At 54.4% G+C, this 18,048-nt stretch overlaps 1 protein-coding gene across 7 annotated transcripts in view; it reads left to right on the top strand.

Moving 5' to 3' along the window:
* The window catches only part of ANKS1A (ankyrin repeat and sterile alpha motif domain containing 1A), a 177,568-nt gene that overhangs the window by 140,858 nt on the left and 18,662 nt on the right, over positions 1–18,048 (top strand). For all 7 annotated transcript variants that reach the window (XM_027057944.2, XM_027057947.2, XM_053222918.1 and 4 more), the window contains 2 exons: positions 4,315–4,381; positions 9,585–9,691. In XM_027057944.2, coding sequence (XP_026913745.1) covers positions 4,315–4,381; positions 9,585–9,691 — 174 coding nt within the window. The remainder of the gene's footprint in view (positions 1–4,314; positions 4,382–9,584; positions 9,692–18,048) is intronic.

The following is an 18,048-nucleotide window of genomic DNA, read 5'->3' as shown; positions in this document are numbered from 1 at the left end:
AAGATGTGAGCAGCGGTGTCTCTAGCATTTGAGTTATTTTTGTTTTCAGCCACATGGAGAATATGTTTTATACATCCCTGGTGGGGGCAGGAGGGGAGAGTCTAAATAGAATAACCTTGAGTATATTTTGAAAATGGAATTATTTCCAAGCATTTTTAAAGTACATGTATCCATTATGTCGATAATGCTCAGGCCTTACCAAACACAAATATAAGTTCCCTATAGAGTTTATGTGAAGTGCAGTATTAGAGCGTGACCATTGTCCGTCTCTCCCCCAAAAGGTCACTGAACCTCAACAATAGAAAAGAGAATATTGAACTGTGCCCTTCCAGGACATTACACCTGCCTGCTTTGTCCCCTGAGATGCAGAACATTTCTGAGAAAACAGCTTAGTCAGATTTTTTTTTTTTTTTTTTAACTCAAGCCTAAATGGTTAAACTACACAAAGTAGATAGATCAGAATGGTGTCTGTTTTCTCGGTCAGCTCCTCTTTGTCTAGACTGGAATGACCATGTTCTCCCTCTCCTGGTTCTGGGCCATGGAGGGTGTGGCAGGGAGAGAGGAGATCCGGCTCCTCCCTGTTTCCCCAGCCCCTGGGGAAGATCACAGCCCCAGACAGCTCTGTGCTTATGGTGTCAGGGCGGACACCTGCCAGTCTCTGCCCAAACAGGGCCTTTTCATTGCCATGTTCCTCCCAGCCCTGTGTTTCTGCCAAGGCAGGAAGGGGTGCTGGGTTGTAAGCTGTCAGTAAACTGCCGAGTACTCCTAGTTCCTCTATAAACTAGCATCTTCTCAGCGTGACTTAGCTACTCCAGTTCGCAGGACAGCGACACGTACAGTTTCACTGAAATAGTTGTGAGAGTGTCCTTGCATACCCTGCCAGAGGGTGGGCTGTGGAAATGTGGGCTGTTCCTGGCCGTTTGTAGTGGGTGTGAGGGTGACTCCTGGGGCCAGCAGGAAGGAAGGAACAGAGCAAAGAAGCAGCAGGGTGTTCAACTCTGTTCACTCAGATTTCAAAAGGCCCTTTGGCAAAGGGCCAATGAATTGGGCAGCCAGGAGATGCTGATTGGCTAGGTCAACTGTGGCTTTGGGTGTTAGGTGATTATGATGATCATGAAATAGGTACCATAGATGACTTGATTTTATATTAAAAGCTACCTTGGGGTCGTCCTCCGGTTCAGCTCTTTCCACCCATGACACTCTGCATGCCTTGGGAAAACAGCTTTTTCTCTGCTAGCTCTTAAGTAAATGGACCCCTCCCTCCCCGGCTTTCATTCATTCAGTAGGTTCCCTGTTTAACACAAGCCAGCCCAAGGGGGCAAAATGGCAAGTAAAACATGCTTTATTCCAACTCTCATGGCCTTTTCAGTGGTGATTCTCCCACATACACCCTCTTTGGCCTGGAAGAGAGATCCATAGCCTGGTGGAGCCATTCCAGGGATAAGGACCCATTCATTCCTCCCATGCAGAGAAAAGTTTTCTCATCTCGAGCACCCTGCTTTTCTCCTGTAAATAGAGAAAAGGAAAAGGAAAGCACATCAACAGATATCCATGGAGTGCCTGCTCTTTGCCCAGCTTGGAGGCTTCTATGATCTGGACAGCCCAGGCTTTGGGACCTGGGCACTGATGTGTCATTTAGTGCAGCCTGGGGGTGGGGAAGCAGCTTGGCCTGTCTCCAAATATCCCTAAGGCTTTCCTGTGGAAGAAGAGGTGCTCTAGGGCAATAACCAGACCAGTGGGTTGAAGTTGGAAGAAAAAAGATTTCAATCTGTAAAAAGACAGATGTTATAAATTGGCACTTTCTGCATATAGGGCGAACTGACCGGGAGAGTCAGCGATCGTCATAATCACCTAACGCCCCATCTCTGGAAGGCCTTTAGCAAAATCGGACATGGGGTGGGAGTTGGCATTACACGACCCGTGGGGTCCCTGCTGCTAATTCAAGATTTTGTGCCTGGAAGAACTCTCAAGAGGGAACCATGTGTACAAACATGTATGTAGAACAGTGTTCTTCATGGCACTGTTGAGAATGAGAAGAGATTGGAAACTACATATGTGACCACCAGGGGACTGGTTGAATAAATAAGGTAACATATCGGTTAAAAAGAAAAAGAAAAAAAATGTTCTTATGAACTGTGGGAAGAACTCTAAGATGTATTACTAAATAGAGAAAACAAGATGCAGAGCAGCATATATAGACTGCCTGTGTCAGTGTGGGGGGTAGAATACCTTCATATGTTTGCTTACATGTGGCTGGAACAGATCTAGAAGCACACTTGAGAAACTGGTTACACTGGTTCCCCGCGGGGAGGAGAGCCGGACAGCTGGGAGACAGGCACAGGGAGACTTCTCTGAATAACCTTTGTATCTTTTGAACTTTGAATCATGTGGATGTATGACTTGTCAAAAAATACAAGTAAAAAAATTTTTTTCAACTTTAACTAGGTTTTTACTAGGTTGAATGGAACTCTAAGAGGGGAAGTGGAAAGCACACGAACGCTTTATCGGGCATCTTCTGTGAGCCAGGCCTTTGGCTAGATGCTCTATGCAAGCTCTACTTTTAATCCACACGACAACCCTTCATAGGAGGCAGGACCCATCCCTGGTTTGTTTTTGTTTAATGTTTAATGTTTGTTTTTTAATGTTTTTGAGAGACAGAGACAGCACGAGTGGGGGAGGGGCAGGAAGCGAGGGAGACACAGAATCGGAAGCAGGCTCCAGGTTCTGAGCTATCAGCACAGAGCCTGACGGGGGGGGGGGGACTCTTGAGATCATGACTTGAGCCGACGTCAGGCGCTCAACGACTGAGCCATCCAGGTGCCCCGAGACCCATCCCTGTTTTTGTAGAGTCAGCACTGAAGCTGGGAAAGCGTGAAAGTGCTTGCCTGTCCGTGTGGGTCTTTCCCACGCGGCACCAGGCTGCCTGTTGAAGGAGGCAGTTCTTGAAATATGCGGAGGCCAAAGAGAATGATGCATTAGGAAGGGAAGGAGGGAGACATTTTCTTCAAGGGACAGGGCAGACCTGCGGTGGCACTGCCCGCTTCCGTGCCTGCCCCTGGGCTGTGGGGCTGGTGGGCGGAGGCACACCTCCATTTGCTCCGCAGGTCAGATGTGTTGTGTTTCCCTTGGCTTTTGCTGAGCTCAGGGATGGAGTTCACAGTGTGTGTTAAAAGGCGGTTTTCTGTGGCTGGAGGAAAATAGCCACAGCTCCCGGCTGCAAAGGGAAGGATGGTGTTTGTTCTGTGCTCTTCTGCCCGCTGTCAAATGTGCTGTCTTTGTCTGCCAGCTGGAAGCTGGCTGGAGAGTTGTGTTTTGGGGGTTTTTGTTTTTGTTTTTGCTTTTGTTTTTGATTGTCAGACCTAGGCTCCTTACTTGCACTTAGAGGAAAAAGCATCCAAGCCCTGGTACAAAAGGTTCTCGTAACATTCTTTTTGGAAAAAGAGCCATGAATGAGCTCATTATCACTGCATCCCAAAAGAGGAGGAGAGGAAGAGAAGGTGTCCGCCTCCTTGCTGCCCTGTCTTGCCCCTGGCCAGGTTTCCTGGAGTGGGGGGCTTGGCTCTGGCTCAGGGTGACCAAAGCCAGATGGCTGGAACAGGTGGTCCATACAGGGGGCAACGCTGGAGACACCGGATGCTTTGAGACCAGCTCTCCCTGCTGTGGTCCAGAGGAAGGGTACATGTCTGCATCAAAAGATCCTCTAATCAGAGTTATACGCCTGCCTCACTTTGACTTCTAAGAGGTTCCTATGTTGAGGTTCTCTTCTTGTCTCCGTTCTCAAAATTGTCCTCATACCTCAGAGCTGGCAGTCAGGCAGCACCAATTATCTGTTGAATGCTTAGGACTTGCCAGGCACTGCTCTAGGCACTTGGGGTGTCACATGGAACCAAGCTGGCAAAGTCTCTACTCTCATGGAATTTAAATTCTGGTGTGAGCAGTGAAATGTGCCAGGCCTGGCCTGCTGTTGCCCAGTCTCTGCTGGGCTGGGGGAAGTGCTGCAGGAGGGATGTATAAATGCCTTGGAAGGAAGACTTTCCGGCATTTCCAGCAGCTGAGCCCAGGTTGTTACCCACTCCCTCCTTTCGGAGCGTGTCTTTAGTCCCTGTTGGGCTGTGGCCACAGAAGGGCCTTTCTCGATATGAGCAGCAAAGAGTTCTGATCCCTTGCAGGTTGGCGCTTGGACCTTGGAATCATCTGGAAGAGACCTGGAGCACTCCCACACACACCAACTGCCCTGTGCACTGATAGTGAGCCGGCAATGTTTAACTGAAGCCTGACAGCCTCTCCTTTTTGTTCCTCTCTCTTCCGTTTCAGATTGAGAAAATCATGAGCTCTATTGGAGAAGGGATTGACTTTTCTCAGGAACAACAGAAGATCTCAGGTATCGTACCAAGCAGCCGCTTTCCCATGGAACACAGACCTCTGGCTCCTTTCTGGCCCAGGTTTTTCCTCTGGCACAGAAGACAGACATTTGGTGGGTGAGAGAGGTCAGCCTCTGCCCGCGTCATGCTCCTGCAATTCAGACACGTATCTGTATGGCTCATCTAGCTGTTATTGTAGGGCAAGGGCTCTTCTTACACATTGGAGGGGAAATTGCATTTTAGGCCACCTCTTGAGAAGGTTTTTTTTAAGTTAACAGTTGTCACTTGTCCAGAAGTATTTTTGTAAATGTAGGTTTTCTCCGATTGGTTTAAACTGGAGTGCACTTTGGCTTCGCTCTGTCCACTTTCCCAGGCAACTCTGGCACTTACCCCTCGTGAGAAAGTAGCTCTCGTTCGGCTGCTCCATGGCAGTGGCAGAGCGTTGGGTTGGCTCGGTGGTCTCAGCCTGTTAGCCTGCATCACCTGGAGGGGTTGGCTTTGCTGTCCCTCCTTGTGTCTGTCTCTGCATTTTTCCATTTGCTTAGTCACTCGTTTTTATCCTGGGTCACTGCTACTCTGGGCATTCTTTTCTTTTCAAAGCCCTAGGGGTGCGGTCAGCCTTGATTTCCTTTGTTGGAAGCAGGGAGCTAGAGAGGCCATATCTGAGCTGTTTTCCTTGATAACAGACCTGTGGTTGTATTACTTTCTTAGGTGAGGGGACATTTCTAAAGGTACCTGTTAGCTAGAGCAAGTCTCACGCCCCATCCCCCAAGCACCTGCAGACCTCCCTCTGCCACCAGAGCTCCCGGGCCGAGTCAGTTCAGTGAGGCCTGGCCTCTCACCATCCCTGAGGAAATGCCTCTCCAGCTGGAGGGAAGGGCTTCCTCGCTCACTCAGGAGGCTGCATGCAGGACTGGCCTCTTAGCCCAGGCGACACTTGTGGTTCCTCTGGCCCTATCAGGGAGTCAGATGGGTGGGGACAAGTGTGCACACTGGGGGAAGGGAGCTGCTGAGGCTGTGGTGCTTGTGAAAGTTGCATGGGCTCTGGAGCTTCAGCCCCACGTTCAAATTCGGCTTCTGGATGTATGAGGGTCTTTGGCAAGTCCCTTAATCTCTCTGAGCCCCAGTTCCCTATCTACCTTTGGATGATAGTACCTACCTCATAGGTTTGTTGGGAACGACTAATATATACAAATACTTGAGCAAAAGAGGTAAATGGTAGATAGGCTCTTTTTTTGTCCATGAAATAATTACTTACCCGCATCAAAAAACCTAGGGAGGAGGTGCATCTGCTTGTCTCCCTCCATCACGTCTCCAATTGGGTTCCCAGAGCCACCTCCTTCCAGCAGCCTTGTTTCCCTGGCTTCTAGCAAGAGAGGGCCCAGCTGGGTGTGGCCCGTCGTCGTCATCAGTCTTGGATTACGCTGGGGTCTGCAGGGATGGCTCTTCTGACTCAGCGTTTGTGGCTCTGTCTCCACGTGCTGGAGAACAGACAGCCAGCCTCCCTCTCTGTTGTTGTGTGCAGCCTTCATCAAGAGTCAAGCGTTTGTTGGGAGTAGATGTTCAGTACTGAGACAAACACCATTACCATTTTCCAAAACCGTGCTTGGGGGACAGCCAGGACTGGGATCGATAGCAGTCCGTTCGGCTGAAGCAGCTTTCTGCTTGCCTGTACCCCTCTATGTCCAAGGAATGCACGTGCTTGAGAGTTTGGGTATCTTAACTTTGATAAATCAGGAGATGTGAGGGCACCTTTGGAAAACACATTTCTGCAAGAGCCCTTCTCTTTGGAAGTGATGACACTGAGCTCTTTCCTGGCCCTGGTGGTCCCACCCACTAGTTCTTACCCCCACGAACCTGTGTGAGTGGTGAAAGTTGGCCTGGCTTCCCCCCTAGGTCACCGGGTCCCGACACACAGTCCTGTTTTAGCACCGCTGAGTTGAACCATCTTCTATACAGCGGCGTAGGACCGTCTAGGGTGGGCACACGAGAACAGCCACCTGAACAGAGGGTGCCCCCACTCATGCTGCAGAGTCCCCGGACTACTGTGTCTGCACTGCTGCCAGGCCATGAAGCATGGGGAAAGTAGACTCAGATCTGCCCATGAGGTCTGTCTTCTATCTGACAGGTCAGGACGGGGCTTTCCCCAGGACCTCAGGGAGCACCAGCCTTCAGCTCAGGCCAGAGCAGAATTCTTGCTTGTTTTGAATGGTCAGGTGCAGGGTTCAGATTGTCCTTAGGTTTCTGGATCTAGGAGAGACTTGGGCTCTGGGGTTGCCAGCCTGGGAGGAGGAGCAGGCCTTCCAGCAGGCAGCTGTTAACTAAGCACAGGATTGCTCAGCGTGACTGGTTTCACAGAGGATCGTGTTCTATAGGACGAGACCCAGTATGGAACTGGAGTCTTACTCTCGTCTTGGGCCTTGGAACCCTGAGCTGCCAGCACTGGAGCTAGTTACCCGAATCCCCAACAGACAGGTTTCACAACTCATTCCACTATGAGGAGTCCAGGGAGGGGAAGCCTTCCCACTGGCCCCGGCCACTCTGGCTGCTTTCCACAAAAGCCTGTCTGTGGAGCGCAAGAGATCATTTGCTTTCTTCTGCTAAAGCCAGCCGCTTTAGCTGTTGAATAGCCAGCCATTCAGTGCAGGCTCCTTCTGGGGCCTGATCTCCCTGCACACACAGCCCTTTCTTTGCCAGGACCGTCTACAGCCTGCTGAGCTATCGGTGTCCCCCAGCATGTTTAGAGGGTGACATGTGGTCCCTGGGTCTTTGTCTCTACATGTGACCTCTTCTGTCTTCACGGCTGTACTTGGGGTTTGGTCCCGGCTCCCCCTTTTCCTTGGTGCCTCCCCTCCCGTACCCTCCTCCTCTAGATAGCGAGGGGCCTGCTCTGGGTCTGGCGCTTCTCTCCGGGGCTCCGGCCGCCCCAGGAGAAGTCCCTCCCCGAGTTGCTGAGTGCGCTTGCTCACCTGAGGAATATTAGGTATAATGTCTTTATTTGGTCACCTGTTTTTGTGACACCCCATGGCTTATTCTCTTGGCAGAGAGGCACGGTCTTTCTTACATGGCGAGCAAGGGGTCGCTTAACCTGTGGGCTCTGCCCTCAGGGCGGTGTCATTCCTCTGTCCCCTTCTCTGGCTGTCCGAGACACTGTTGGCCAAAACTATAGGAATGTGCCTTCTCTTTCCTTAATAAGCTGTTTCCAGCCCCTCGAGCTGCAGGTAGGGTTTCCCCGTCTCCGCCTTTCAGACGCATGTGTGTTGGCCGGCAGGAGATGCTGGGGAGCCTGTCATTTTGCTGTGATGCTTGTGCTGCTGTGTCCTTCTCCCTCAGCGGCGGCAGCAGCGGCTTCTGCTCCGATGTCCGCTCCCTGATGTATTTTCCTGAGCGTGGAAGGGAGGAGGGTGGGGAGGGGAGAAGGGGAGGGCCAGACATTATGAGAGCGAGCGAGGGCTGTGGGGCCGGCAGCAGGCAGCGTGGAGCCCAGGAGCCTCCAGACAAAGCACTCTGCTGCGGTTCTGTGAGCGCACACATCCACCGGCAGCAGGCAGGACCACAGCTGCCCGGCTGGGGGATTACAAGCAGGAATGAATCAGCAGCCAGGGACACTTGACTTCGTGAGCATACAAGAGCCCGCCGCCTAGGTTCCCTGGAGCAGACAGCCCCAGTCAAGGGCAGGGGACCCAGCGTCTTGGAGTGCTGCTGCAGCGTGCATCGGGAGGCCACCGGGTCCCTGACCACCAGCTGCTCTGCAGAGGACAGAGGAGGGGGAGCCTAGGACAGTGGGTCACCGGGGGCTCCCAGATAACCAAGCCAGTTGGCCTTGGCCTGCCTTGAAGGGCAGAAAGTGCCGAGAACAAGAGAATGACTTTCACCGTGTCAAGAGTTCTCTGGAGGTGATGTCTTTGTAGTTGGTTCTTCTTTTTCCTCCCTTTCCCTTTTTTCCTTCTTTTATCATCTGTTCTTGCCCATGAGAACCAGAGAAGTAGGTGGGGGCTAGGCGCTCAGGTCGGCAGGGAGGGCTGAACTCTGTTCCTCCCCGCCCCGCCCCCCTGTCCGGCCGAGGAGCAGAGCAGATACATGTCGTCCCTTCCCTGCCGGCCCTCAGAGGAGAACATAAGGATCCGGAGACCCTGGGAAGACCGTTGCTGTCTGTATCACTCAGCCAGAGAGAGCACAGCGCCGAATGTGAATAGACTTAAGCCGTCACAGCTCAGCTGACAGAGGACCGCTTCCCTTTTCCCTGTCTTTCATCGGGTCGGGTTTTGTCGTCTTTAGCCAAGAACTGGATCTGCCTGCCTGCTTTCCACCTGAGCAGGCAGGCGAGTCCCAGGAACAGCCACTATCAGAAGAGGAAGATGAATGCCCAGCCCCAGCAAAAGAGCCCGGCCCGGGAAGGCAGCACTTCAGACAGCACCCTGGCGCGGGAGACGCCCCGCTCGCCGGCCGCCAGAGTCTAGCTGTGGACTGGGCCCCTGGCCCCGCTGGCCGTGCAGCCCGGGGGAGCGCGATGTCGCCGTCACAGCAGGGCCACACCTGAGCCTCAGCCCCGGGCCCCGGCCCGTGCGCGGCACTCGGCCGCCTCTGCCTTGAGCCTCTGAGCACAAAGGGCCAGTGGCCATGGTTTGCTTATTCCGGGACTGCTGGGGGAAAACAAGTAAAAGTCTCTTTTCTCCCCCTGCCGGGTTCTGTGCTGCTTGTGTTGCATGTGCTGGGTCCCCGTGAACAGCCGCCGCTGCTTCCCTCCCGGAGCCCTCGCTGTGTGCCTGTGCCCCTCAGCTGCATGAAGACGCGTGCTCTCTCCTGACCGGTTTGTGCTGCAAGGTCACAGGACTTGTCCCTCGCCCACGGCCCCGCGGGGGCTCCAGAAGTTGCATGGATGAGAGGAGCCCCCAGCCCCTCTAGTGCCCGTGGGAACAGACTTCCTGAAATACCTCAGTGTGAACGCTGACCTGTGGGCGGAGACCGTGCATGTGCACCGCAGCCCTGGAGGAGCTCAGACTTGAGGGGGTGGGTGGGTGTGTGGCCCGGGCCCACCTGCCCTCGGCCTGCACCCGGAAGAGGAGCTGCGGGTCCTCTGCTCTCTGGTCTCTTGTACATAGTCTGGCTGCTTTATGGTAATGACCATGATGTGGCAGTGCCATCTGTCTTCCTCTGAGTGCCGCTGCTACCGCCTTAATGGGTTTTCCCTTTTCAAGCGTCTGCCGATTCCTCTCTCGTCAGGTTCGCGGACGCTGGAGCAGAGCGTCGGGGAGTGGCTGGAGGCGGTTGGGCTGCAGCAGTATGAGAGCAAGTTGCTTCTGAATGGCTTTGACGATGTCCGCTTCCTGGTAAGTGCCCGCAGGCCTCCTCGGGGGCGGGGTGCAGCTCGGCGGAGACGGAGACGCGCCTCTCTGGTCTCCCGTGGGCCCTGCTGGAGTGCTAAACAGTGCGTAGCCCCGTATCCCAGCGAAGAGCTGAATGAAGTGACTCAGACATCCAGGAAGTCAGCCGACTGTCATGTGCCTTCTTTCTAAACTCAGTCTCCCTCAACTCTGCTCCCAGAAACGGTTCTGTGGGGAGAGCTCTTTGCAAGTCTGCATCCCAAGAGGCAGGGTCCCTGACTATAGACCTTTGCCCCTTGCTGGTCTCCCTCTCAGACCTCAGACCATATGTCGTGCAGTGAGGCCTCAAGGCGGGTCTTGTTCTGGATCAGACGCTGGGAGTTTTGGCGGACAGGACAGCCAGGTCCCCTGTGATGACTTTCCATCCCATCTCTGTTGGATGCCAGAAGTTTCCTTTATTCCCCAGAATGGTGCCATCAAGCAGGTAGTTGCTGAAGCAGGGAGCCTGGTCCAGCAGGAAGGCCTCTTCCCTGCCCAGCCCAGCCCAGGCTGAGTGGCTAGGGTGGGGAATGTGGCTGTGTAGCCTCATGGACTCGTGACCTCAGAGATGACCCAGAGGAGAGGCTGAATTGGTGGTTGGAAGGCTTGCTTGCTTTTCTGAGGTATAATTTTGTGTTGTCTTCCTATAAAGCACGAGGTGTTAAAGAAAAAGAAAAATCCGGGTGACTTTCCTCAGGCTCCCTGTGGAGTGGGGCCTGGCTGGGGCCTTGGGCTTAGGATCCAGTGCATCTTCTTTCAGTCCAGAAAGTGGCTCGGGCACCCATGAGCATTCCTCTCCTGGAACCCCTCCAGGAGGTGGTGAGGTGAAGGGGCGGGGGTCAGTCGGCCCAGAGCTCCCACCTCCAGTGTGGGTCCCTCTGGAGTTCCCACTAACGAGGCTGCATTTTGTGCCTACCGAATAGCAGCCTGCCCAGGGTGCTAGCCTGGAGCTGCCGGGAGGGACCCTGACTAGGACAGGCCCGCCTCACCTGGCCACCCTTCCAAAGCCAGCTTAGGGCCGTTACTTCTCAACTTTTAAAAGTCTTGGGTTTTTAAATAGCAATTTTTTTTCTTACATTAACTGAGTATATTTATGGTTCTTATAACCTAACCCCTGACTTACCATGTTCCTGGGGGAAGGCCGACAAACCCAGGGTAGAGGTGGTGGTTCAACCAGCAAGCTGGGGCACTTGGCCCCTGGTGCTGAGTGTTGGGGGGCCTTCACTCTCCGAGCATACCCCTTCACCAGACTGGCTGGCAGGCAGGCAGGCAAGGGAGGCGGGCTGTCCCTTCCCTGTGCTTCAGTACTTTAGAGGCTGAGCTCTTAACTTCTCACCCCTCCTTCTTCTTCTTTTGGAAACGGTAAGGTTCCCAACTGTTGAACATCAAGACTCCTTAAAACTGCTTCCCTGCCCCTTCCTGTGCTCACACCCAGAAAGAAAGTAGCTAGGCGGGCATCTTGGTAAATCTGGCCCTGAGCCAAATGTCCATCCCGGAGGGTGCAGGGACTCTGCTAAACCACGTGTCTGTCTTTGGGGAAATGACACTCATGGAGGGAGGCCAGCAGCTCAGTATTTCCAGGGCCCTCCAGGCTTCTCCTGTTGCGCTGGGTACGAGCTATTCCTCGTCGCTGCTGTCTCAGTTCCAGCGGGGCACTGGCAGGTGGAGTCTGTACAGGAAAGAATGCTGATCGCACCTCACTTGAGCACATTACTTCCAGTAGCTAGAGTGGCCTGAGGAGTCATGCAGAGCACCCTGGGTAATTACATGTAAATTGCCAGATGGACTGTAAGGCTAATTGTTTTAGCAACCGGAAAAAAATGAAAAAAAAAACACACAAGAAAGGGCATTTTTATTGAGAAACGTTCTTTTCGTTGCATATGGTATAATTTCCATCATGTTAGCTATGGTATATCTCCGTGTAGTTTGGTTTTTAGTAGGTTGCAAATGTTTTTCTTCGTTGTGAAATGCCCTGGAAACTTCTACAAGATGCATGAGTAGCTTCCAGAGAGCTAAGCTCTCGAGGTAGGAGGAACATCTGGACACTAAGAGTGTTTCACAGACCAGGCACTGCTGTAGAATTTCCCTGTGACAGGGTCCAGCTCCTCCCTGTTGGGGTGGGAGGGACTTTGTCATCATGTGGTCTAATCACCTGTGCCTTCCCTTCCAGACAATCTTGGCCATGATACTTTGCAGCGACAGGGAATTCCACCACCTTACAAAGTAGTAGCCATTTGTTCTTTGCATTGCTCAGGCTTAGTCAAAGTCTGAGTCCTTGTGGACTCTGTCTTTTGGGCCACAGAGAACACGCTTAAACCCTTTAGAAAACTGAAGACTTTCTGTCATGGCCTCTGGCATTTTATCTTGTCTAGGTCCAACATCCTCCTGTTCTGGGTTGTTCCTCCTATGATGTGATGACTGAGCTGGATAAGCACTGCACCTTGAACTTTATTCATACTCTCTTGCCTGCTGGCAGAAAGGGCCTTTGATTTGGAGGGGTCAGGGTCAGGACCAGGGCCGGGGCAGTGGGGGCTGCCACGTGCTCCCTAGGCTGATCGGGCTGACACCAGACCCTGGGAGACGGGGCCCAGGAATCTAGCTCCTGCCTCTGCCGGCCAGCCCACCACACTGGCTCGCTCATCACAGCCAGTTCCGTTTTTCACCGTAAGTCTTGTCCACAGGAAATGGGCTTTCTTAGGACAAGGGAGGAAATGCATTTAATCAGCACGGAAGGAAGGTAATTGGTGATTGGCGAGTTTGAAGCTTCAAGCGTGCCGGTGCAAGTCTCCATATCTGGGGACCAAGCCTGACCTCCCTTCACAGAGGTGGCAGTGGAGTCAGTGATGGTGCTCCACATGCTGGAGTGTTAGGTGGGTGTCAAAAAACTGTTTTTGAAGAATGTCTGATGTGGGCAGACGTTGAGTGAAGGAATCAAGACACAAAAATCCATAGGCAACATGATCTTAACTTTCAAAAAAGACAACATCTCTGCACAAGAGATGCAAAGGAATAAGCCAGAATGTTTTCAGTGGTTATCTGAGGAGGGCTGTGGATGGCTTTATTCTCTTATTTGGAACATAAGAGATTTTCTGCATTTCCTACAAGGAATGGATCCAAAATCAGAAAAGCAAATAATGCAGGTGTCTTAAAGATCTTGATGGTCCAGCTGGGAAAACAAGTCACATAAAGCAATAAAAACAACCAAGCGGCCAAGTGTTAAGTACTATGGTGAGGCGTGTAGGTGCTGCAGGAGCACAGGGGAGGAGAACCCGCCTTCCCAGGCATGGACCCAGTGCCCGCGCTGAGCTGGCTCACAGCCCTGGGCATACTGCTGGTCAGGGCTCAGATGGGGCTGTGAGGCCCAGAGGGTGGAGACACTGCCAGTGAGGGGCAGGGCCGGGATGCTAGCCCAGATCTGTCCCAACTTAGAACTCCTGGGTTGCACTTGCTGTCTGAGGGTCTGCAGAGGCTGTGGGCTTGGAAAGACACAGGCAGAGGAAAGGCGAGTGTGGGGCCTGAGCCATCTGCGGTGAATAAGGAGGCCAGTGTAGGGAGTGCAGTGAAGGGCAGGCCACTGGCTGGGCAGGAGGGGGGTGGGCTGGGCTCGACTGCAAGGGGCCTTGACAGCCACGCGATGGGAGGCCGTCGGGTTGTTCCCCTCATCGGGCAGAGAGGCCCTGGCGTCGGGGTGCACCTTAGATGACAGGGCATGGTAGAGAGGGCGCGTGGTGGGTGCTGTGCTGGATGACAGACAAACGGAAAATGGAGACGAGTCTGGCAGCCAGCGGAGGATGGGTTAGACACAGACTGAGGCACAGGCCCGTCACCTCTTACAGCCAGCATCGTCACGGAGGCCTCTTGCTCCTCCCATCAATTTATTTCTCCACAGGCTTCCACCACATACGGATAGGCTCCTACTGTTTTCCTGTCTGTTTCTGAGACCAGGCCACCTTGTTCCAGTGTGTTGGGGAGGGGATGACCAGTGAAGAGGAGCGAGCCCTGAGAGAGCTGAGAGGCATAGGCTTGGGGAGGAGGTCATTCTTTTTTGGCCTCCGTGGCGTTTCCAGCCTGACCCCCAGACCCCGGAGCTTCTCTTCCTGTGTGCTCCCTGCATTAGCTCCTCACTCCTTAGCCCCAGAGGCTGGCTTTCTGTCCGCAGTGGGGCCATGCCCTTGGGTTCCTACCCTGGCTTCCCAAGCTCCCTCCCTCTGCGTTCTTCTCTCTCGGGCTTCAAGGGCCCTCTTTGGCCTGGGCAGGGGTGCCCTGGCACTGCTGTCTGGATGCCTCCCTGCCTCGACTTCCTCTCCACTTGCCCTAGCCCCCTCTTCTCCCCACATAGCACTCTAACTGCTAGAATTCTCTGTGCCCCAGAGTGAGGCAGGGCCCAAAAGGGAGGTTTCCTCAACTAGGGGCCTCGGGGGGTCAGTGGAGCTGGGCTTTAAAAGGAATACTCTTGGACAGTGTGGATCCTGCCTCCTGGACTGACTCAGTTCTGTGGTCACTTAACTCCTCGCGGGGTCCCAGGGGTTGACTGACATGCCACCAGATGCTTCCTTGTCTCCGCTGGGCCCTTTTACCTTGAGACGAGGCAGGCTCACTCTGGGCCTCTTTCCAGGCCGCGTACCCTCTTGCTCTCCCTCTTCCTTTCTCTCTGCCAGATGGTGTGGAGTTCTCCGGGCTAGGGGTGACAGCAGCTGGAGTCCCACTGTGTTTGCCCCCACTTGTGTTCCTTGTGTGCTCTGTCCTTCTCTGGCCGCCTTTACAGTGGAAGAAACTGAGAACTGTTTTCATGTCTGTGAACTTAACTAACTGCCCTTGAAGATGTGTGCAGCAGGTGAACAGCTCCTGTTCTGTAGCTTCTGGCTGCGGACATCTCAGTGTGAGCAGCAGCAGGGGGTTCTGTGCTGGCCCCTCAGAACGTCCGAGTGTTCACGTATTCCAACCCCCAGCAGTGTGCATGTGCAGGAAGTGAGGCGTAGGGGGCAGGGCCCCGGGGTCCATGTGTCTCTGTCAGAGGCACAGACCTCCTCACACACCACGTGTCAAAGTTCAGGTGTTCCCAGGCATCCCTGAAGCCCACCCGTGGACTCCTGGGGTCCACAGACACCACACTGAGGACTCTTGGACTCAGTCATTTGCCCAAGGTTGCTCCTCAAGCACACGGCTGAGCTGTCCTAGAAGCAGGTATCCTAGGCCCAGAGTGGTGCCCCTACCTCCCACTCTAGTCCCACACCTGCTTGCCCAGGAACATGCTGTGTCTGGGCCTCGTGCTCAGTGTGTCCCCCCAAAGAAGGGGCCTGGGAGCCAGTGAGCTAGGCTAGTGCTACCTGGCATCACTTGCAGGCGCCCGTCTGGACCAGGCAGACCATTCCATCCACCCCCTGTGTGTTGGGGGCCACTCGACTTCCAGAAGGCTGGAAAAAGCTGCTGGGAATCAGACCCCAGTGAGCTCTTGGCACTGAAGCCCTTCTGGCCCTGCAGCTGCCACCACCACGGGTCGGGGATGGTAGGTATCCCTGCCTCGTGTTCTCAGTGAAGTTGAGCAGCTTGCTGAGGCCACACTTAGGTGAACTGGGGGGCAACGGCTCAAGAGAAAAGTTGAGGTTCTACTTACTTGCAGAGGGAATCAGGGAGTTGGGAGATGTGGGTTTCCCTCCAGGTCCCCTCATAAGATTTTGGGCAGGTTGTTCTGCGCCCCCATATGTCCCCCTGTCCCATGGCGTCTCACTTGACTGCCTACTTCATGGGGGCATAAGCTGTGAAGGGGACACACTGTTACCTGTGGTGACACGTAACGGTGACACGTAACAGCGACTGAGACCAACTACAAATGTAAGAATGTAAGGCAGCAAGGCGGCATTTTCTCTGCAGTGGAGGCCAGGTGGCAACCGTGCTCTGTGGGAATCAGATTGGCCTTGTCCTCAGACCCATGAAGACGTAAAGCTTGCTCTGGGTGGTCTTGGGACCGAGCCCTTTGACCCCAGGCTGACTTGGGCCTGGGTAACTTACGCTGTTTATTTGGGGGATGAATGAAGCACCTTGACCTCAGATAAGGCTCAGGTGTCCAGGGGCAGCAGGCAGCAGATGGATGGAAGGATGCTGTGCTGGTACAGGGAGAATGGGAACACTGAGAACTGGCTCGGGAGGACAGGGGACATAGGGGTGTTGTTTCCGTGAAACTGGGAGGCGAGTCCCGGACTCTTGTGCTGTTGCCCCAGCCTTGAGGACCCTTCTGAAGTTGGCAGGCGGAGGGGCCTCTGGCTTCAGAAACGGGACTTGGTAACATTTGTGCTTCTTCCTCATCTTCTGTAGAACTGGTTGCATTTGTCACCTTCAAGTTCTGTCTCTCCGGGTGAGGGCAGGTCTGTGCTGCAGGGGGCAGGGGGTGACCAGGAGAGTAGCGGGTGTGGGTCAGGGCTGGGCCGCTCTTGTTGCTGAGGGTGTGGAGCTGGGGGAAGGTGCCCGTTGGGGAAGTGATGTGACACAGCCCCAGTCGGGAGGCAGCGGGGCCGGGCCAGACAGAGGCGAACAGAGAAACACGAGACTCATTGAGCACCTGGTCCCTGAGCGCTCAGCACCATGGGATTCGTTATTTAAGCTGCGAAGCAGGAGGGCTTGATCCTATTTACAAGGTTCTAACTTTCTAAGAACCTGGAGCAGCGCAGTTGGGATTTGAACTCAGTTCTTACTCCAACGGGTTCTTACTCCTTTATGCCACAGCTGCCTTGCATGTGGTAGCTGGCACACGGAAAGCCCTCAGCCCCAGAAACGGTGAATGTCTGAGATGAAAGCGGCCACGCTGAATACAGAAATGAGGCCCGAGGGGCGGGCCAGGCAGAAAGTCTGGAAATCACTTAGGGGCAATGATAAACCTTCTTGGGAGGCCAGTCCAGCACCGCTCTGCCCAGGAGACCCTCTTCCACCAGACCATACCCGCCTTTGTTTGAGTGGGGGCCGGATCCCAGAGGGGTGGACGTTTGGTCATCACTGGGCCCAGAGGTGGATGCCCAGGTGCACTGTCATCAAGCCTGCTTTCTCACATACTCCTGTGTTGCACGCACACCTTTCCCTGTGACATTTAACGGACTCTCGTGACCAGCTGCAGTGACTGCACACGCTCCAGTACATGGGCGCCCCGTGATTTAACCCGCCACTGGGCACTTTGGCTTCTCTGCCGCAGGCAGGCTTTGGCGGTTCCCAGGACACATACTGGCCACAGCGATGGAGCCGTTCCGGGCACGGTCACCTGGGGTGCAGGTTGCTGAACACGGGGCCCTGGTCTAAGTCAGGCCTGTCTTCTGAGGCTGGGGTTGTACTAAGTAAGCACACGGGTACCTGCACAGGTGGACCAGGAGCGAGAGGGGGCGAGCAGACCCAAGCAGTCTGAGGCCCGAGGGGCCTGGCAGGGGAGAGCGGGAAGGATCTTTGGGAGGGGGGCAGAAAGTGAGTAGGAGGTGCAGGGCTTTGTTGCTCGCTGCGGCTACACCAGTCTGGGCTTCCCCTCCAGGCTGCCTGTGGGCCCTGCCCTCCTGAGAGGGCAAGGGCTGAGTTCGAGCGTGGTGGAGAATTTGCAGTGTTCGCGCTTCAGAGACTTAAACTGCTCGAACTGCTGGGTCCTGGATCCCCAGCTGACAGGAGGGGGAGCGGGTATGGCAGCCCCCGGAGAGCCCGGCTGATCTCACGGTCTGCCACGGAATCAGGGCCCCAGCAAAACAGTGACCAGAACGGGTGCCAGGGGTCTGCCCAGCGCCTCCGTGCTGAGGGCTTGTCTGCCTTGAGGAGGGACTGAAACATCCCTTGGCCTTGCGTCTCAGCGATGGGCCTAGGGTAGAGCCTCACCTCCCACCTGTCGGGGCTTGCTGGTGGCAGACCCCCTTTCTTGCCCTGAGTGCTACCCTGTGCCTCAGGAAGGGGGCAGAGCACCATGCCATGCCTTCATGACAGGCGTGGGCTGGGGCTTCTGTAAATCGTTGATCCTCAGGTCTGGCATCAGCTTCCCAGGCCCCCCTCCAGTAAGCCGGGCTCGCGCCTCTGCATCCTCAGACCCTTTGCCAGGGGCATGCTGAGCCCTGTATGCCTGGAAACAAGTCAGGAAGGGTGTTCAAATAGGGTGAAGTTCAAATGACTGCCCTCTCTCCGCTTTGGTTCTTCTCTGAGCTGGGAAAGAGGCAGCTCTGTAACCTGAATATGGCAGGGACAGGGCTATGTGACCTCAGGCAAGTCAGTCCTTTGCTGAACCTCAGCTTCCTTGTGACGAAAAGGATAGCTTCCCTCTGCCCTGAGCAGGACCAGCTAACTCCCTGGCACAGCCCTCCAGCCCAGGC

Source organism: Acinonyx jubatus, chromosome B2, assembly GCF_027475565.1.
Source record: "Acinonyx jubatus isolate Ajub_Pintada_27869175 chromosome B2, VMU_Ajub_asm_v1.0, whole genome shotgun sequence".
In the NCBI taxonomy this organism is placed as follows: domain Eukaryota; kingdom Metazoa; phylum Chordata; class Mammalia; order Carnivora; family Felidae; genus Acinonyx; species Acinonyx jubatus.
This window is presented reverse-complemented; position numbering and strand designations above follow the sequence as displayed.